At 41.8% G+C, this 21,525-nt stretch overlaps 1 protein-coding gene across 3 annotated transcripts in view; it reads left to right on the top strand.

Moving 5' to 3' along the window:
• LOC136847662 (cytochrome P450 3A24-like) overlaps nt 1–21,525 on the top strand; it is an 89,830-nt gene that overhangs the window by 8,463 nt on the left and 59,842 nt on the right. For all 3 annotated transcript variants that reach the window (XM_067119466.1, XM_067119476.1, XM_067119470.1), the window contains exon 2: nt 8,074–9,015. In XM_067119466.1, the coding sequence (XP_066975567.1) occupies nt 8,678–9,015 (338 nt within the window). In that variant the 5' untranslated portion in view covers nt 8,074–8,677. The remainder of the gene's footprint in view (nt 1–8,073; nt 9,016–21,525) is intronic.

Below are 21,525 nucleotides of genomic sequence, written 5' to 3'. Positions count from 1 at the left end.
AGTTAGCATGGATTCCAGAGGTTATTCATTGTTGACAGATGACTGTTGTGTTGGTGGTCCTTTTCTCTTTTCATGACATAATTACATCCTTTGACCACCTTATTTAATTTAGTCTCCCTAATTATCTTTATTCTGTTCATAGAGCCTAACCAAGCAAAGAATTTTTATATAAGTAACTTACCCAGTAATTACTTAGCTAAGAGTTTCTACTCGAACGGCAGCTTAAATTTTGAAATTTCTTTAGCTGATTCTTTTGTTTTTGTGTAGGTGACAAGACCCGCCCACTTTCGATCGGAAAGAGAGAGGAACAATCAAACTCAATAGACCAATTTCATGTCTCTGCCACTGGTATCGTTCATGTCATCGTGACTTAGCAGGCTTGTTTTGACAATTGTTTTTTCTTCCCATCCAGTGAAGTATTCTTTATATAGTAGCCTTTCGTCATTGTTTTTTCTTGATTGGTTTTTTGTTACTGATTATGACTTTTTAGCTAGTTAGTATGTCAGACACTAGCTCTTCCAGTTTCCGGTATTGCAGCAAAGGCTGCAACACCCGGTTGATGAAAATTACCTATGACTCTCATACCCTGTGCACAAATTGCAGAGGGCAAGTTTGTACCATTGATTTGACGTGCGACGAATGCAGGGATTGGGACAAACATAAATGGAAGACTGACTTCTCATTTGAATAAATTAGAGAGAGATCACTAGAGGAAGCCAGCCACTAAAGCCGGCGAGAAATGAGCTCTTGTCTAGTTTGGGAGATTCTTCACCGTACCATAGGCATCAATGGCGCTTTCCCGATGAGTCTTGTCCCCTTGAAGAGGCATTCTTCTTCCAAGGATCTAGCTCCTCGACTTCCCAGCAAAAGGTTGAGGGAGCCTCCTCTTAGTCCTCAATCGTCTTGCAGTAAGTGGGACAGCCCTGAACATTTCTCCTCTCCTGGATGCCAGGAACGAGCTTTGAGCCACTCCTCTTCATCTAAGAAGCGTCTTCTTCCTGATTTGAAGTGCCCGGATTTGAGCGAGCGCCTAGTAGCGGCCAAGCGCCGTTTATTACCTGAACGCCTCCCTTCAGTTAATTGCCCTGATTCATCTAAGCTTCCTGCAGTGCTTAAGCCTCCTGAAGCTCCTGAACTGCCTGTAGTGCCCGAACCACCTGTAGCGCCAGAGCTGCCTGAAGCGCCCGAGCTTCCTGCAGCGCCCAATTTCCCTGACGCTGCCATTTGCATTAGAGTTTTGACTCATTGTAGTGCATCGTCTCCTCTGCCTGCTGCCAGTATTCGGGGGAACCAACCAGTGTTTTGATGTCGGCTTCTAAGCTCCAAGTGCCAGCTTTGTCTAGTTGGGCGACGAATTGTCAGTCTGCCTCAAATTTGGATCCAGCTTTAGCTCCACTTGAGCGCAAGTTGGATAACATCCTGCAAATTCTTCACGGACCATCCACTGCTAAGGCAACTCCATCGGATGCCCCCTTGTCTTCGGTTTTGTCTGAAGAAGAGGATTTAGATCAAGATTCTCCTTTAATCACTTCAAAGTTTTGTTCCCAGTTAACCCCTTCTTCTCAATGCAACTCCTATCGTCCCTGGCTTCATCTTTCATGATGAGTAGTCAGCCTTCAGACACTGCTGGACTACCTAAGTTGGGTCTCTCCATCCAAGAAGGCCGATTAGTGAAGTGGAGAACTGGCTTTTAGAAGAGGAACAGGGGAGGCTTGCCACTGTCCCTCTTCTCATCTTTCTAGGTCTCTCTAAAAAGTCGATGCTACTGGAGAAGCTCTAACCCTGTGAGTGGCTGCCTCTCCCAGGGGTACTTCTTTGGTCTCATTGATGCAGGCTCTCTTCCGAACAATCAGCAAAGGTTTCTTTTCGACACAAGAGATGGACCTTTATCGTGAAAAAGTCTTGTAAGACTTTGGAAGTATTACGTTAAATGGACTGGTGTGTACACGCTGGCCAAGAAAGTTCAAGGAATAATTTCGTGTGTCTGATTACTTGTTGAACTGATATTCTCTCCTGTGCTGACAAATAGTCATCACTAGTTATGGAGATTGCTTCGCTTTATGCAGTGGGCGTGCTCAAGAAAAGGGAACTTTGGGTTTCCTTTACATCTAAAGGTGTTACTTCGTCCCAAAAGTCAGCGCTTTTATTTTCCCTGCGAGACAAACATCATCTTTTCCTGCAGACAGCCGTAGCGAGATTGTTTCTAGCCTTCATAAGAAGTCCACACAGGATCTCCTGACACAGTTGAGAAAGCGTTGGAGAGGTTGGTCTGCAGTACCCAACTGGACTTCCTCTCCTCTGCTGTCTAGGCCCTTTCAGGGGCAGAGATCTAATCAGGCCAAGAGGATTTTTAGGTTCACACCCCAAGCCATCAAGAAGTCATCAACTAAATCTTCAACCCGAATGAGACCTGGGTCCCCATGCCTTAGTGGTGCAAGGCTCCTTCTCTTCTATGAGAGATGGAGTTTAAGAGGTGGACAACTGGAAAGTCAAAGTACTCAGGAGGGTTATTCTATCTCCTTCAGGATGAGGCCTCCTGACCAGCACTTTGATGTTGCATTTTTAGACGGCCTTACTCCAGACTCAGATGTATTCGCCCTCTCAGAGGAAGTTTCTCGTCATCAGCAAGAAGGCCATAGAATTAGTCAGCTGAACTAAAGTCGATGGGGTTTTACAATCGATCTCTACAGTGCCCAGTTTTCAGGGGATGGAGACTGGTGCTAGACTTGAATGCTTTGATTGCCTTTGTAGAGAAGACAAAATTAAAATGGAAACCACACAATTGGTTCTCCATTTTCCATTTGTCAGGGCGTTGATGATCTCCTTGACAAGCAAGATGCCTACTTAACATCCCTATTCACAAGGATAATGAAGTAAATCAGTTTGTCTTCAGGAACCAAGTTTATCAATTCAGAGCTGATTTGTTTTGGTGTCTCAACTGCCGCTGGTTTTTACGAGAGTACATCTCTCTCCCTATCAGGTTGGCTATCCAGCAGGGGCAAAGATCCTACTTATTTAGACAACTGGCTACTTCTCTCTCCTTCCCTAACTAGGATCAATGCGTGGAGGACTTAAAGAAGAGGGGATTAACATGACTCAAGATTTAGGACTTTTATTGAATCGTCCAGAAATCTCAACTAATTCCACTCAGAGAATTCTCCATTTCAACAAAGGATTCTTAGTCATTGACTCTGAGTTTCAGGGCTTCTCGCCATCTCCCAAGAGAGTGGAGGAATGTTTAAGGAAGGTGGACTCTTTTCTTGCTGTTCATTTTTAGGCACACACATTAGCCTCATTGGAGCAATTTGTCAGACTGGGGAGATTGCACACAAGGCCACTTCAGTTTTACCTGAGAGCCTGCTTTGATCGGAAGGTACATCAAGATCTTCACTCCTTTCCTGTCACAGCAGAAATAAAGGAGGACTTGTGTTGGTGGAAGTCAGAAGAAAGATTGACAGAGGGGAAATCTCTAATCCCAGTGAACCCCGACCTAGACTTCTCCCGATGTGCCTCATCTACCTTGGGGAGCGCTTTGAGAAATGTCTAATTTGATCCCAACGAGATTTAAGCAGCTTCACATCCTTCGACGAGAATTAAAAGTGATTCACTTGGGTCTCAGTTATTTTGCAAAAGAAGCCTGCAACAAGACGGCCGCAGTGCATGCAGACAATACCACAGCCTTGGCTTACATAAGACATCAAGGAGAATACACTCATTCTCCCTGTGTGAGATTGCAAGAGATCTGTTGTGCTGGGCAGACCAGAACCAAACCCAACTAGTCACAAGGTTTATCCAAGGCAAATGCAATGTCCTGGTGGACGAACTAAGCCGCCAGACTCAAGCCCTTCTGACAGAATGGACGTTGGGCATTCAGGTGTTCTCCAACCTTTGGAGATTATGGGGACAACCGACCCTGGACTTATTTGCAACGTCTTGAAATCACCGTCTACCTCTGTTCTGCTCCCCTGTTCCGGACCCTCTCGCATGGGCAACAGATGCAATGATTCAAGATTGGTCGAATCTGGACCTTTACGCTTTTCCACCCTTCAGAATGATAAGGAAAGTTCTGAAGAAATTCTGCTCTCACAGCAATGCAAGGATGACTCTGGTGGTCCCCTTATGGCCACAGAAGGAATGGTTCCCAGACCTTCTGGATCTTCTCGTAGACTTTCCAAGGCTCCTCCCTGCTATTCCAAGTCTTCTCAGACAACTGCACTCAGGCAACGGCACTGCAGGATTTTCCATCAAGGCCTGTCAATAGACTTGTCCAAGCGAAAGGTTTTTCGCAATCAGCGGCGGAGGCCAATGCCAAATGTAGACGTGCCTCTTCCAACAAGCTCTACCAGGCAAAATGGAAGTTTTTTAGGACCTGTTGCAGAAGAAACGGAGTTTTGTCTTCTCAGACATCTATCCCTCAAATATGTCTATCCCTCAAATAGCTGATTTTCTTTTCTTCTTGAGGACTTCTCTAGGAAGGTCTTCTACCACAAAAGGCAACAGAGCAATGTTCAGCTCTGTTTTCCGTCATTAGAGGCCTTGACATTTCTGCTAATCAGGATATTTCAGACAACCAAGTTTTCAACACCACCAGATCAGAAAGGAGGAGAATTTCACTGAATCTAGATGTGGGGCATAGGCCTTGATCAGTGACCGCTTTAAACAATGTTAAATCACTCTTCCCCTCTCATGGATTTAACTAAGAAGACTATTTTCCTAATAGCATTGGCCATTGCGAAGAGAGTAAGTGAAATTCAAGAATGAGAACCCTTCACACCTTGGCCTCATTCCATCACAATTAAGAGCCTCTCTGATATTTTGGGCACGGAAGAGGAAGAAAGAATGCTTTGCCCGGTGAGAGCCCTCAGTCACTACCTGCATCGAACCCAGAAAACTAGAGGGCAGTTTTCTGATTTATGGTGCTCAGTCAAAAATCCCTCTAGACCCTTATCTAAGAATGCTATTTCCTTCTTTTTGAGGAACCTTATTATCAAATCTCACTCCCAAGTGGAAGAAAATTATTTGAAAATCATGACAGTGAAAGCTTGTGAGGTTAGGGCAGTTGCTACATCAGTAGATTTCAAGAACAATCTTTCCTTATCCTCCATTCTTCAATGGAGAAGCAAGTCGGTGTTAGCAATGCACTATCTGCGGGACGTGGAAACTATTTACGAAAACTGCAGTACCCTAGGACCGATGTCCATGGCTGACGTAGTGACGGGTGAGGAAGTGTTAGAAGTACCCTTTCCTGTGTGTTCAGCTCTTCGCCTTGTTCGTGGTGTCGAGTTCTGGGGAAGCCTGGAGGGTACAACAGTGGTGTGCCCACCAGTTTTTTAGTGTTGGGTAGTGGTCATGTTAATTTTTATGGTGTAGGTGATTCTGTTACTAGTTTTTTGTTGTTTTTTGGTGCTGCTCCCTGGGCAGGGGCAATGATCTGAGCTTTGTTGACCAGTGTTCTCCTTCGCCACAAAGTTCCTGCTGTGTGTTCTGTTGGCCTTCGGAGCACTCCTTCGCCATAGAATATCCCACTTCCATAGAGATGACTCTGACTATACCGTCACATCTCTACAGGTCGAGATAAATGCCTACCAGAAGCTGTAATTATCTGCGCGGCTCTCTCACCAGGTAAGGAAACAACAAACATTGTCTCAATGTTAGCCTTGTTTAGAGCTTTAACTTTCATATGTAAATTGTTATTTTTACTGTCCATGATTCCCCACCTCCTTTCAATGTGGGACCAGCTAAGTAATTACTGGGTAAGTTACTTATATAAAAATGATATTTTTATGATAAAATAAAATTTAATATATACTTACTCAGAAGTTACACAATGGACCCCACCTCCCCACGCACATGGACTTTTTTGCATAAACAAATTGGTGTATTGGCTTAGTTGTTCCTCTCTTTACCCTGAAAGTGGTCGGGGTCTTGTCACCTTACACAAAAACAAAAGAATCAAATTCGAATTTCAAAATTTAAGCTGCCGTTCAGTAGAGAAACTCTTAGCTAACAATTACTGTTTAAGTATATATAAAACTTTATTTTATCATAAAAATATCATTTTTCCACTTGAAGTGGGATTCTATCAAAGACTGCTCTGAAAATGACTTGGTTTTATTTCTTTGCTCTTGTGTATTGATTTTTTGTCGTCTTAGTGTGTATGGTGATTTTCTTTCTAACATTGGGTGCATATCAGGCTGTTGATTTTATTATGCTTGACAGCTCTCTGTTGTGTAATTAATCTTATTGTTAGATGCCCATTCCTCTCCACAGGATTTTTTGAAGTTGCAGTAGGGGACTAAATGTACCTCTTGTTCTTTAGTGTTCAAGTACTCAGGGTTGAATTTATTTTTGCAGTATTCTTCTAAGAGTGTCACTTCAGACAGAAATAAGCTTGCAACCTTCATTGTTTATTCTTTTGCTGTGTTTATCAAATTCAGGGATGAATAGGAACTTCCTAATATTTTCTAAGCTTTTCTTCCACAGTTTACCGACTTCAGGTATTTGCTTTTCCTGATTTTGTTTCCTTTAGACTTTGGGTATAAAAAGGCATTTGGCTGTCTATCTCTTTGGTGTTTTGATAAGAAATGAAGATAAAGACTTTTGAAAGAGTGGAAACTTGTAGATTAAGATCTTCCATCTATGCAAGTGCCATGTTATATTACTGTTGCACAATTAAGATTGTTCTAGCTAGAAGAGGATATTTGCTTAGAGTGCAGGTCTCATTATTAGGATATAATTTTTCTATGTCCATGACAGTCGCCATAATGCTGGCCCCAGTCAAATGAATGAGCTGACTCCTGAGACTTTTATCTTGAGACATCACTGTAGTTCCTTGCTTACCTTTCAACTGACCACCTAATTGTGACTAGGAGGTACAGTACTTTGTAACCGTCTTCATTTCTTCTTCTTGGAGCTTTTTGTGATGTAGTCAGCTGGGCTAATGTCAGCCCTCAGAGTCAGTTGAAAAGGAAATTGAGAGGTAAAGACTAAACTGTGAAATAGAATTAAGAAAAAGAAAAAATCAGGTAAATAACAACAAAAGAGATAGCAAAGTAAGATTAATAAGTTAAATATAAAATAATCTGTGAGGTGAGACTAGTCTATACAGCCATTTGTAAGAAGCAAACACAACTACAGTTAATTATATTGTATGTTCCACCTACTCAGATAAAATTTCCTTGGTGAAACTCAAAATGATGAGTCCCAACTAACCAGATTGGGTGAAGAGTAGTCACTTCCCTCCTAAATAGATACAATGGTCATTGTAGAATATATATATATATTATATATATATATATATATATATATATATATATATATATATATATATATATATATATATATATATATACACACAGCACTACACTATGACACACATTATATATATATATATATACCTGTATATATATATATATATATATATAAACCATATATATATATATATTATATACCATATACACACATACACACACACATTAATATATATATATATATATATATATATATATATATATATATATATATATATATATATATATATATATATATATAAACAGCCTCCCGTTGTTTTAAAGAATGCCACAGCCTTTGTGCTCAGTAGTAGATTACAGGTTATTCTCTGCTCTACAAGTGCAGAGGAAACTGACAAACTGACAAGTAAAAGTGGGACTGCCCCTGTGGGTAAATGAGTATAAGTAGTTTGTAATTCAGGACTTGTTTCAAGTGCCTAAACCCGTAAGATAATATTTCAAAGCAGTAGTTAACATTATTAGAGTGTAAATATTTTTCAAGATGCTAAATCAGATTGTGTTGCTAACATAGCTTATCTTTTTTTCAAGCAACTGATTTGAAGGAAAAAATGTCCTTGTTTGGCAAATTTGAAATGATGAAGATTAATGTTTAGTTACAAGATAAAAAGCAGATTAATATAGATAGAATTTAAGATGTAGCACTTGAATTTCAGGATGAGATTTTTATTTGGTAGAATGCATTATTTTGTAATGTACTGAACAGACAGTTGCATGACATTGCTCATGTTTTTAGTTAGACCGAGATGTGTTCTCTCTCTTGCAGAACCAATGTTGTTTAGTGTGAGATAACCAAAGAGCAAATGTTTTGCGTGAGACTCAAAGATAATTACTGTTGGTGTTGTTGTTGGTGTTGTTATTAAAGATGATTACCTTCTCTCTCCAGTGTGTGGTCAGCAGTGCTTTTTTCAGTTTTCTTTCTCTCAGTACTTGTTTGACATGATGTGTAGAATAGTTTAACTTCAGTGTTGTTACTGGCTTTAAAGTGTTACTCTACATATCAGTTATAGCTTTACTTTTCTTGAATGATATGTCTTCTTTTCAACTGAGCTCTGATATTATCATCTGTAAATGTATTAAGTAATGATTTTCAGTTGCTGAATTACCTTTCAGCTTGTATGAAATTAAATGCAGAGATAATGTACAACAATGACATGGAATAAGTAATGCAAACTTAGGACAGGACACATTTGAAATTTACTTTGAAAGATACTAAGCTGTTGGTTGAGGTGCAAACATTTGTAATCTTGTATGATTGTCCTTGTTATGGTGTACTGCCCTACTTGTAATGCAAATAAATACTTCATTGTTGTGCTTTATTGGCAGTATTTGAGAGAATTTTTCCATTGCTCCTCCCTGTTGCTGCCAAGATGATTGCTCAACTAGTGTCTTGTTTGAGTACCTCACCTGCTGTTGTATTGATAGTTATTCTCGTCTCTTTAGTGGTGCTCTATTTGCATAACCTATACAAATTTTGGGAGAGCCGTGGAGTTAGGGGTCCCAAACCAGTGTGGTTTATAGGGAATATGTATGCAAGGCTACGAGCCACTCATTCAATGGCTGAATTTGATCAGATGCTGTATGAGAAATATGGAGGGAAAAAATATTGTGGCTATTTTGAATTCACTCAGCCTTGTCTAATGGTTGGTGACCCCGAAATCCTCAAGCACGTGATGGTGAAGGACTTTGATCATTTTACGGATAGAAGGTAAGGAGCAGTGCCTTGAGTGTATTTTTCTCTTATTAGATGTCTTAGCATTCTGCTGTGTATCATGGTTGAGAGCTATTCTTAGACAGTTTTAAACCCGTGTTTTATGTTAGCTTAACTCACCAGCTGTTGGTTGGAGTCACTCAGTGATTAAAACTCTAAATGGGTTAAGATTTTATGTAAACAGTATATGCTAAATCATTATGGAATCTGAGAATACAAACCATTGTCTTTTTGTATTGAATATTTCTTTTCAAGTTGGAAACAGTTGAAGCTTTCTTGAAGAAGGTTGCCCAACATTGGTAGATAGGTGAATGGCCTACTCATCTGTCAGTAACTTAGCACTTCTACATAGGCTGTTGTCGAGTGCAGACATCTCATCTTACTGCATTCCTTACTGACTTATGGTTAAAGTTTTATTAATTATATCTTTGGTTGGTAACTGTTTGCATTGTGTATGATTATGCTTGGGCTCTTATGTGGACGCTTTATGTTGCCATTTACTGTAGATCCTCACTGTTTTTCTTATTTTAGTAGCGATTGGGTTTGCATTACTGATTTGTCATGGCTGGTCTCTTACAATAGTATATACCTGCATAAATGTATACTGAGATCCACTATCCAGGAACATACGGTTCCTCTTGAATTTCTTCTTGTTCTTTTAACATGACAGTTGCAGTGAGCAAAAGGATAGGATAAAGGGCATTTACATTCTCACTGCAATGCAGTTGCAAACAGTATGCATTGTATGAGGTTTTTTGACCTGCCCTGACTGTCTGGAACGAATATTATGAGATGATGATGGTGTGCAAATTCTTTTAGCATTTCATCTTGTAATAAGATGGTGTTTTTACTAATATCATGTAGGAGTGCCTTCTTGTAAAGGAATGTGTGGTACTACTGTACTGGGGAACACTTATGTCATGGGGATTGTCTTCTGCATTCTGACATGTGTTGGCCTGTTTTAAGGTATGCAAAGTAAAGGGCCATTGTATTAATTATGCCTTTTTCCTAGAAAAAAAATAGAAATTTTGAATATGTGCAGGAAAAATGAGTCTTGAAATGAGAAACTGATCATACATTTGTCACTTTGGCTAGAACAGTATATAAAACTTAAGTTTGTTCATGACACTTACCTGACAGATATATATATAGCTGTATTCTCCGAAATCCGACAGAAATTCAAAAACTTGCGGCAATACGGATGGGCCAGTGTGGTTAGTACCCATTCCGCCGCTGGGAGGCGGGAATCGAACCATTCCCATTTTCTATTCAGATTTTCTCTGTCGCGGTACTGTTAACACCTGTTGTCAATACCTCCGCCTCTGGATTTCGTTTAAATAAAGTTTTCCACTTGAGTATTCTGATTGACTTTTGGTTTTGACTTTGGCTTTGTGGATTGGCATCACGCTTCTTTGGACTGTTTGATTTTGGTTTGGCTGCTCTTGAATGATGTCTGGTACTAGTTCTGCTAGTTTCAGGGTGTGTGTTGTGAAGGAGTGCAAGGTGAGGCTACCGAAAGCTTGGTGGACCCTCACTCAGTATGCATGAGATGTAGGGGGCATGTCTGTGTTGGATGATCGCTGCAAGAGTGTGAATACTTTGCCTGATTCTGATTGGAAATTGTATGATTCTTCGTTCTTAAGTTAGAGCGTGACAGGATCAGGAGGTCTTCCTCCAGGAGTGTGTCAGTTGGTGAGTCAGGGTTCTAATTTTCACCTGTTAACCCCACTAATGACATTGCTCCTTTCCCTGTGGTTTTGCCTTCTAACCCTGTGATTGTGTCTGCGGGGTAATGCCCTGACGGAGATCATGAACTCCATCCGTGCTCTGAAAACTAAGGTGTTGGCTTCAAAATGCAGTGAAGTGTAGTGTTCCCCCCAGTGTTGTGGGAGGGGCGTCAGATCGGCCCCATAATGCCTCTAGGCCTGGACCTCTGCAGAACTCCCAGGACTTGGAGAATGGGCATGTCGAAAGCCCGTAAGAGGTTACGGGGACTTCCCCCGATCTGACGTCCCTTGGCAGTTCCTGTTGTCGTCTCCCAGGCTGCCAAGGATCGTGCTCTCGCCACGGGTCATAAAGACTGCTTTTCCCTCCTCAGCGTCCTCCCCTAAAGTGGCGTTGAATTCTCAGACTCGCCCACTGAAGAGGAGCTTTGAAGATGACGCTTCTTCGCCAGTTTTTCTGCCTGTGGGGATCTTCTCGACTTTCTGCAACTTGCCGCGCAGAAGAGGACCAGGATTTCTTCAGAGGAGGGCGTTTGCGTCCCAGCCGCCCTAAGGAGAGCTGTTCTTGCTCCTTGGTAGAAGGAGAAGCGTCCCAGCCCCTCTTCTTCTCGTAGGCCCCCCTTCTCTGGATATGAGTTTCCTCTCCTTCAAGCGTCTTCTCCAGATATGCAGCGGCAGTTAGCCTCCACTTCTGGCTACTAAGGAATCAGAACTCGCGGCACCATAAGGATTTGGCGCTTCCCATTAAAAGATCTAGAGGTCTCCCGTCTCCTGCTCCTTCGTTCGTCTCCATCTCCTGTTTCTTAGTGGCACTCGTCGTTCTCGGATCATCAAGCTCTCCTTGCCCCGTGACTCGGCTCATCACGACGCCGCTCCTCAGCTATCCAGGACTCTTCATTAAAGTTGCTCGCCAGGACGCTCTTCTTGCGCTGCTTCACGCTCGTTTTGGCGTTCGGCAGGACGCTCAGCATGACGCCTGCTAAGATTGGGCTCCGTTCGGATGCTCTTCAAGGGGCGCTTCGCCAGGACTCTCGTGGGGCTCGCCAGGGACGGGCGCTCAGGGGCGCTCTTCTGTCGCCGAGGGGGCGCTCAGAGCATTCTGATCCTGCAGGGCTCGTAGATCCAGATCTTCCGTTGTTCCGGACCCTTTCAAGGCCTTCTTCCCCGAGAAGAGGTCTCTTGTTTGTGGACCCAAGGTCTTTGTCTTCTCAAGCGGAAGACTCTCCTGTCATCCCTGGAGAAGTCTGGTTTGTCTGAGCCTGGGACTTTGATCAACCCCTCTGCTTCGTCTTTCTCCGACTACCAGGTTTTAACTAGCATGTTAAGGGACTTTCTTCGATAAATTTCAAACCCTTCTGCTCCTCTTTCCCCTCCTTCGCAGCTTGGCTTCCAGCGAGGTGAATCGCCGGGTTTGTGAAATGATGACTTCTTCACTGGCTACTAGAAAGCTCCTCAAGAGGTCAACGCCTGGATGGAGGAACGAAGTCTCAAGGAAATCTTCCTTTGCCCTTTCCCCTGTCTAGACTGCGGAAAGCTGGAATGTGGTATGAGACAGGGAGAGGAAATTGGCTCGAGTTCCCTTCCTTCGTCTCAAGGAGACTTTGCGAGAGCCTTGTTGATGCTTCCAGGAGGTCTCTTCTGTCGACTGCTGGTTTCTTGGACTCTTTCTGAGACCGACCATCATCTGAAGGGACTCTTCAAGTCTATGGAGGTTTTAACTTTCTGGACTGGTGCTTGGGGCCTTGGACTTGAAGCTTAGAAGCCACTCGATTCTTCCTGGGGAGCTATCCAGTGTTTTGAATTGCATGGACAAGGCCGTCAGGATGGCTCTGAGAACTGGCTTCACATTTTGGTACAACCCTTTTGAAGAAGAGGGCTTTGTACTGCAATTTTGCTGCCAAGTCAGTTTCTCCTGTTCAAAGGGCTGAGTTACTTTTTGCCCCTCTGTCTAGCCATCTCTTCCCCAGCCTTTAATCAAGGATCTTGCCTCCAGCCTTAAGGAGAAGCTGCTCAGGATCTCCTTGCTCAGTCTTCTGACGTCCTAGTGTCCTTCTCACGTCTTCGCCAGTTCTTCCCCAAGAAGAAACAGCCCTTTAGTGGGAGGAGCTTCCCTCCTCTGAACCGACTCCCGGAAGAGGTTTTTCCAGAGGAGCAGCCCCTTCTTCCCAAAGGGCAAAAGTGACTTTCAACTCCTCCAGACACCAGTAGGAGCCAGGCTTCTCCTGTTTTGGGGAGCCTGGAGAGCGAAAGAGGACTCTCTAGGTCCCTCGAAGTTCTAGAAAGGCTACAAGATCCCTTTCTCGAAAACCCCCTGTCCTCATGCTCCCAGGATCTGTCGCCTTCTTACCATTGGGAAAACAACAGATCCTTTTAGATCTGCTGGAAGCAGATGATCGAAAAGAGCCATAGAGCCAGTTCTGGATCTGGAGTCTCAGGGTTTACAACCGACTCTTCCTGGTTCCAAAAACAGTCAGGGGTGGAGACCTGTCCTGGGCGTAAAGCAGACTGAACAATTTTTGCATTGTCAAAGAGAAGTTCAAAATGGAAACGTCACAGTCTGTTCTCAATGCGCTAAGACCAGGAGATTGGATGGTCTCTCTGGACTTACAAGATGCTTATTTTCATGTTCCCATTCATCCTCAGTCAAGACAGTACCTGAGGTTTGTCCTGGGGGAAGAGTCTTCAATTCAGAGCTCTGTTTTGGTCTCAGTACAGCTCCATGGTATTCACAGTGATGATGAGAAATGTTGCCGGTGGCTTCATCTTGCGGGGATCGGATTAGCTCTATCTGGGCGATTGGCTCATTCGGGCTTCTTCCCAACAAAGGTGTCTGGAGGACTTACATTCAACATTGGAACTGACAAAGTCCCTGGGACTTCTTGTGACAAAGAGAAAGTCCCATCTGATCCCCTCAGTCCATTCTTTATCTGAGGATTCAGATGGATTCAGTGGTTTTCGAGCCTATCCATCCCTAAAACGTCAACAACATTGCTTTTGAAAGTTTAGAGTCTTCCTGGGGAAAAACATGCTCGGTGAGGAATGGATGAGTCTGCTGGGGACCATTTCATCACTGGAAGTTTGTTTCCCTGGAAGACTTCATCTCAGACCCCTCCAGTTTTTTCTTGCGGAGAACTGGAAGAACAAGGAGGATCTGGAAGAGACCTTGAAGATCTCTCCGTCTGTCAGAGACCATCCCTGAGGTGGTGGCTCACCCCTGTTAAAGTTGGCAGGAGAGGTCTTCTCTATCTTCAGAGCCCGACCTAGTGTTGTTTTCCGGCAGCGTCCATGAAGGATGGGGAGCAACACTAGGGGGGAAGAAGTGTCAGGCACCTGGAAAGGGGAACAGGTGTCCTGGCACATCAATCTCAAAAGAGGCTATCAATTTTCCCTCCAGTTCTTGAAGGATCAGAGTACAGGCCAGGTTGTTCAGGTGAATTCCGACAACACCACAGCCTTAGCGTACCTCAAGAAGCAGGGGGGTACTCATTCCCTGTTCAACTTGGCCAAAGGAGATCCTGCTTTGGACTCATTCTCGGGGGTGACGATTCTCACTCGTTTTGTCGCAGGGGTCGAGAATATCCGTCACGGACCTTCTCAGTCGGCGACAGCATCAACTTCTGCCAACAGAATGGACCCTTCACGAGGAGGTGTGTCTGGATCTGTGTAAGTTATGGGGACGCCCTAGTGACGTTTAGCGACTTCAGAACAAAGAGGCTTCCTCTTTATTGCTCCCCTGTCTTAGATCCGGGAGCCTTGCAATAGATGCCTCCCTCTGGGACTGGAAAGGCCTAGATCTTACGCTTTTCCTCCCTTCAAGATCCTGGGGAAGTCGTCAGGAAATTCTCAACCGTCGGAAGGAACAAGGATGACTTTAATAGCCCCTTTTGGCCAGCAGCTGAGATTGGTTCCCAGAGTCATGTCTCCTTGTGGACTTTCAAGGACCTCCCTGAGAGTAGATCTTCAGGCAAACCCCATTTCCTAAGATTCCACAAAAATCTTCCCGCTCTGAGTCTAACTGCATTCAGACTATCTCGAAGTTGGCAAGAGCGAGGGGTTTTTTCTAGCACCAGTGGCAAAGGCTATCGCTAACGCCAGACGACCCTCTTCTAATTCAGTCTATCAATCGGATGGCCAATTTTAGGAGATGGTGCAAGAGCAGCGGGATTTCCTCCACCACGACCTCTGTGCCTCAAATGAAGGACTTCCTTTTTATCTCAGGAGGAAAGAAAAACTGGCAGTCTCTACCATTAAGGCTATAAAAGTATGCTGTCAACAGTCTTCGGCACAGGGCCTGAACTTAGCCGACAACAAGGATCTTCACGATCTCTTGAGACTTTTGAGGCAATCTAAGTTCCTCCCATGACTTCCTTGGAACCTAGATGTAGTTCTAAAATTTCTTATGTCAAGTCCTTTGAACCTTTGTCTTCTGCTTCTCTCAAGAACGTGACTAGAAAGGCAATTTTCCTAACCTCTCTGGCGGCGAAGAGGGTTAGTGAGGTTCAGGCTATTAGCAAGATTTACTTTAGGGGTCCTAATGCTGTCTGTTCCCTGAGTCCATTTCTTCTTGCCAAAAATGAAAATCTTCAAACCCTTGGCCCAAGACGTTTGAAATCAAGGTTTGACAGAGATCACTGGACAAGAATCAGAGAGAGAGTCTTGTGCCCTGTCAAGGCTCTCAAATTCTACTTAGCAGAGGACCAGGATTGCCGAGAGTCCTTCTACAATCTGTGGTGTTCGGTTAGAAGACCTGACTTACCTATGTCCAAGAATGCTCTGTCATTCTTTTAAGAAGTACCATCAAAGAGGCTCATTCTTGTGCAAGAAGAGGATTTGAGGCTTTTAAAGTGAAAGCTCACTAAGTGAGAGCCGCGACTCAGTGGCTTTCCAGAAAAACCATGTCTCTTAACGATCTTTCTGGGTGCCACCTTTTGGCGGACAATTCAGTTTTCGCTCGCATTATCTCACGAAGTGAAGTCAACGTCCTTGAGACTGTTCTTGGCTGGGACCATCGTTTCATGATCTGAATGTTGGGAGAAGAGGGCAACTCTCATCCTATCCTTTAGTTGTGTTTGGTATTTTTAATCTTATTTTTGTATTCTCGGTTGTTGGGTCTACCAGTGGACGCCCCAATCTTTAGCCTATATTAATCTTCAATGGCTTAGTTAGGCTCGGTCAGGGTGGTTGTTGTTGCTCTTTTCCCTCAAAGTATGGTCATATGATCTAGTCCCATTGTGGTCTCGCCCCGTGGACAGGTCATCTAGATCTCCACCAGCTTTATAGGTCCCTACTCCTGCTGGAGGAATCTAGTAAAGCAGAAACAGGCTTGAGTGACAGTAACCTCGAAGTCAGCTATGCTAACAGGTAAGGGAACAAGGCGTCAATCGCTACACTATTTGTTTCTAAAATCCTGTTCTGTCTCTACCCACCTCAATGGTGGGATTCAGCTATATATATATCTGTCAGGTAAGTGTCATGAACAAAATGATATTTTTATGATAAAATAAAGTTTGTTCATACTACCTGGCAGTTATAATTATAGTGCCCACCCACCTCCCCTCAGGAGACAGTGGCACTGAAATCTGAATAGAAAATGGGAATGGTTCCTTCCCCCACCAGCGGCAGAATGAGTACTAACCACCTGGCCAGCACGTGTGCCATGCAAGTTTTGAAATTCTGTCGGTTTCGGAGAAATACAGCTGCCATATATCTGCCAGGTAAGTATGAACAACTTTATTTTATCATTAAAATATCATGTTTAGGGTGTTCTTTTGATTTGACTAAGGGCAGCAGAGGTGAGATATATCTCTGTTCGTCGCAGTCAGTGGTGTAGCGCCTTGAGACAGTGAACTAGACCACTTTTGTATCCAGCAATAAATGACTAAGGAATGCTAAGTGCATTTAGGCATTGCCCCATCCATGGCATTTGGGAGGAACTTTTTGTGATTTCCCTGGTAATGAAGGTGTGGGTCTGTTGTTAACAGACTACCTTGTTGAGCAGCCTGTGGTGGCAGCTCAACAAATTGGGGAGCTACCCAAGCACCACTTGAATAGTGAAACCTCTCACCTAGGGTTTAGTGGTGACATAAGAGTGGGGTTGATAAGGCGGATAAGGTATGTACTTAAAAAGGTCATCAAATTCAAGATAAATGACCAGCCATGGTTTGATGATACATATAAACGAGCTTATCATGACAAACAGATCAAATTCAACACATGGAGACGAAATCGTTGAAGTGAAAATTACACTGTTTTTGTTGAGTCTCGCTGTGCTGCAAATAGAACTTACTATATAGCCAAGAGAAATTATAATTATTCCTTGAAGAGGTTAGTTAGTTATAAATGTTTTGTTTAACCAACTAACCTCTTCAAGGAATTATTATAATTTCTCTTGGCTATATGGAAACTTGAAGGAATCACTCAGCCTTATCTTTGGTGGACCAAATTGCCATTATCTATCTTTGGGTCAGGATTGCTTTCCAATCCACCACTACTAACGGATGATGGCAAATTGGTTACTGGCCTTAGGGAAAAGGCTGAACTGCTTCAGCAAGCTTTTGAAGCTAAGCAATCAGCTGAGGATGTCCCTCTTCCTGATACTTGTTATCCTGAACCTATTCATACAAAATTTGCATTCCACTCTAGGGATGTTAAGAAAAATTTTGGATAATCTTGATAGCTGGGAGGAGAAGATCCTTATAGTTTCTTCCCTATGTTTTTTAAAATAAGTTTCTAGTGCATTGTTTCCAAGATCAGTAGATTCTATAGATTTTTATGTTGTATTATCTTTCAGATGAGCTCAGACTTAGTAATACAGTGCTTGTTCCAAAGAGTGGCTTAACTACAGACTGCAGTAGCTACAGGCCAGTTTCTATTCTCTCTGTGCTCTCCAAAGTTGCTGAAAAATTTATTTTTAATTACAGTATTATTATTATTATTATTATTATTATTATTATTATTATTATTATTATTATTATTATTATTATTCAGTAGATGAAACTTATTCATATGGAACAAGCCCACACTGGCCATTGACTTGAAATTCAAGCTTGTGAAGATTATGGTGTTCATTAGGAAGAAGGTGAAGTAAAGGAAAGTACAGAAAGAGGCAATTCCACTTATTAAAAAAGAAAAAAATAGATTAATACTGTAAATAGATAAATAGATAAAAATTTATTAAAATGCAAGAGGAATAGTATTAGGGTAGTAATGTATTGCATTTTCACTTGAACTTATGAAGTTCCAACTGCATGACATCCTCTGGGAGGCTGTTCCACAGTCCAATGGTGTGAGGAATAAATAATCTCTGGAACTGAGAAGTTTGACTGCATATTGTTGCTGAAGTTCAGCGAATCTGGTTGCTCTTGGCAGATAAAGGGGATCAGGGATCACTTGTGAATGTGAAAGATCTCTGTTGAAATACAACTTATAAAGAAGTGACAAAATGTCTATATAAGCCTCATATAAGTATGTGGAATCTAAAGGGTTGTTAGCTGATAGTCAGTATACAAATAGAAAGCAGTTAGGTACCTGTGATGCTCTTTTAGACTTGACATGCCATTTGCAAAAGAACCTTGATAAGGGTTTTGAGAGCAGAGTAATTCAAATAGATTTTAGTGCTGCTTTCAGTTTAGTAAATCATAAGGCACTTATTTATAAACAGAACCTGGGAGTGGCTGGATATGTTTTAGAATTACTTCAAGATTTCCATACAGGTAAGTAGCATTGAGTTGCTGTTGGTGGGATCTTGAGTGAAACAAGACCTACTGTGTCCGGAGTTCCACAGGGTAGTGTTCTTGGTCTGCTATTATTTTTGGTGAACACAAGTGATATGGTTGTTGGCCTGGAAAACAAGATTGTTCAGTATGCCACTGATGCAACACTTGTGTGTATAATAAAGTCTCCACTTAATAGTAAAAACTGAAGTTGCCCTCATCCTCAATTGGGACATGGACCGGATTAGTGAATGGTGTAGTCGGTGGGGTATGAGGCTGAACTCCAGTAAAAGGAAAACACTACAGTATTGATTAGCAGATCTTGTACAGACTTTCCATCCCATTTTCCCCTTCAGATGGATGGGATTTTGCTGAATGAGTCTGAAGTTTTAACTCACATCTTACTTTTGAGAAACATCTAGTGAAAGTTTCAGCAAATGCTGCACTAAAGTTAGGTATTGTTCATAAGGCCCCATATATTTATACTGCAACAGTGATAAAATCATTGCAACCTGTTTTAGGTCATTTGTGCTTTATAGAGCTGGACTGTCACTTTCGATGGGCAGTTCAAGTCTAAATTCCCAGCGTGATGAAGAGTTAGAGAATTTGTTTCTGAGTGATAGAAATTCATTTCGCTATAATGTGGTTGGGATTCCACAATAAGCTGTAGGTCCCGTTGTAGAAGTAACCACTTGGTTCTTAATACGTAAAAAATAAGTCTAATCCTTCAGGCCAGCCCTAGGAGAGCTGTTAATCAGCTCAGTGGTCTGGTAAAACTAAGGTATACTTTTTTTGTGCTTCCTTTACTAGAATGCTGTTCTCCAGTGTGGATGTCTGTTTCTGCCAGAGGTTTACCTCTTTTTAGAGTGTTCGTGTTGGTAGGTTTCTGTTTCGTAATACTGTATCTGCAGTTATGACTTGGACCATCAATGGATGGTCTCTTGTTTGTCACTTTTTCATAAGTTACATTTTAATAGAGATCTTTCACATTCACAATTGATCCCTGGTCCCATTTATCTTCCGAGAGCAACCAGATTTGCTGAACAGCAGCACCCATTTGCAGTAACTGTGCCTTGCTGATGAACTTCTCAGTTCAGGAGGCCCTGTATTCCTCACACCGTTGGGCTGTGAAACAATCTCCCAGAGGATGTTGTGCAATTGGAACTTCAAAAGTTCAAGCAAAGATGCAATGCATTACTACTGTACAGTAGTGCTATTCTCCTTGCATTTTAATGCATTTTTATTTATTTATTAATTTATTTTTTCTTACTTTTTGTTAAGTGAGATCTCTTCTTTCTGTATTTCCCTTTACCGTCTATTACTTCCTAATGAGCACCATATTCTTTGGAAGCTTGAATTTCAAGTAAATGGCCCCTGTGGGCTTTTTCCATATGAATAGGTTTCATCTTCTGAATAGTGATAGTAAAATTGAATGGACATTTTACTGGTACTTGTCGTCCTCCTTCCTTACCGCAGTCAGGCCAAGTATTTGCTGGAATCAGCCATGGTGCAAGTGAGTTTGACTGGAAACTCTCCTCCTTTATCTCTGAACAAATAAGCAGTCAGGCCAAGCATTTGCTGGAATTGGCCTAGATGCAGGTGAGTTAAGCACAAGAGCTGTATTATCTCAGAGCTGTGGATGGAAAAATTTGACTCCCTCCACTCCATTTCTAAGAAAGGGTTTGGCAGGTTTAGAGCATTATTGTTTGGACCTTCTACATTGTATTAGCCCTATACAGTACTGTAATGATGTTGTAGCTGCCTACTGACCTGTACTTTCATATTCCATTTTGGAAGGTCAAGACCCTCTTGCTTTTCCTAGATTGAGTTCTCTAACAAAACTCTTTCCGTCTTAGAGCCCTAGCAGTCTTAGGTGGTTATAGGAGTCTTTTTTTTTTTCTTTCCCTGCTCATTCTCATAACTAGAAAAACAGTATCCCCAGGTGTATTTTTCCTAGATGCACAGTACAAACCCAAAGCCTTTCATCATAATCCTGTCTCAACTATCCCTGATGTTTAAGGGGAAAGTTGGAAAGTTTCAATGACTGTTTCTAGCCTGCTCTAGGAATACTATTATATAAAAGGCCTTGGTTTGTATATCTTGGAAAGATAAAATTATCTAGAAATTTACTTAAAGAAAAATGAAAATATTTACAAATCCAAAAAGCTAGCCAGACCTCTGGTTGTTTGGTAGTGTTTTCTGCTTACTATGCTAATTTTTAGAAAATTGTTGAGTAACTGAAAAATAATTATGGTGAAAGAATGATAACTGCACTTTAATGGAAAAATATTTGTCTGAGGTTTTCAAACGTTTTAAAGTTAAATAATTTTAAGTATGCATGATACTGTAGTAATTTTCAGCTAAATGCATAATAGTAATTCTCAGCTGATTTGTTTTCTGTATATGCAAAAGAAATATAACCATAAGATTTAAAAACAAGCATCAGTGTCTTTCTGTGATAGAAATTATTTGGTAATTGGGCACTGCCTACATTAGAGATGTGAAACATTAATGAAGAGGGACTTTTAGATGTTAGTCAAGTTCAAAATACAGCACAGTACTGTGACTTGTACGATAATGTTGAACATGTACAACAGCGTTGTAATAATCTTTGACCTTGCACAGAGCTATGTAAGTTTTCCATTGGCCAGCTGTATAGGGGTTTTAAAAGATAATTTTGTGCTCTGGTTAATTACATTTGGGCCTAGAATAATAAAAGCTTAAGCAGCAACCATGATTCAAGTTTTTTACTCCTTGGATACATGGTGCAAAAGGCATATGGAACTGACATTAATAAACAATTAGTGTGAACTAGAGATTTGGCTGTAATCCAACCTATTGGCATTAGTCTAGGCTAATGTAAAATGCTGATTTTAGTGCTATGATATATAATTGAACATTATCAATAAATTAAAGTATGTATTTGATTATTTAGTGTCAATAAGTAGAGTTTTTCTGTAATTTTGTGTAAATTGCCTATGTGTGATTTGTTGTACGTAAGCATTGTTTTTTACGTTCTTGCTTATTTCATTTTTCTAATGATGATGTTATGTAGTAGTGTACCTTAGGTT

This window comes from Macrobrachium rosenbergii, chromosome 2 (genome assembly GCF_040412425.1).
Source record: "Macrobrachium rosenbergii isolate ZJJX-2024 chromosome 2, ASM4041242v1, whole genome shotgun sequence".
Classification (NCBI taxonomy): Eukaryota; Metazoa; Arthropoda; class Malacostraca; order Decapoda; family Palaemonidae; genus Macrobrachium; species Macrobrachium rosenbergii.
The sequence above is the reverse complement of the archived record's forward strand: the minus strand, read 5'-3'. Positions and strand labels throughout refer to the sequence as shown.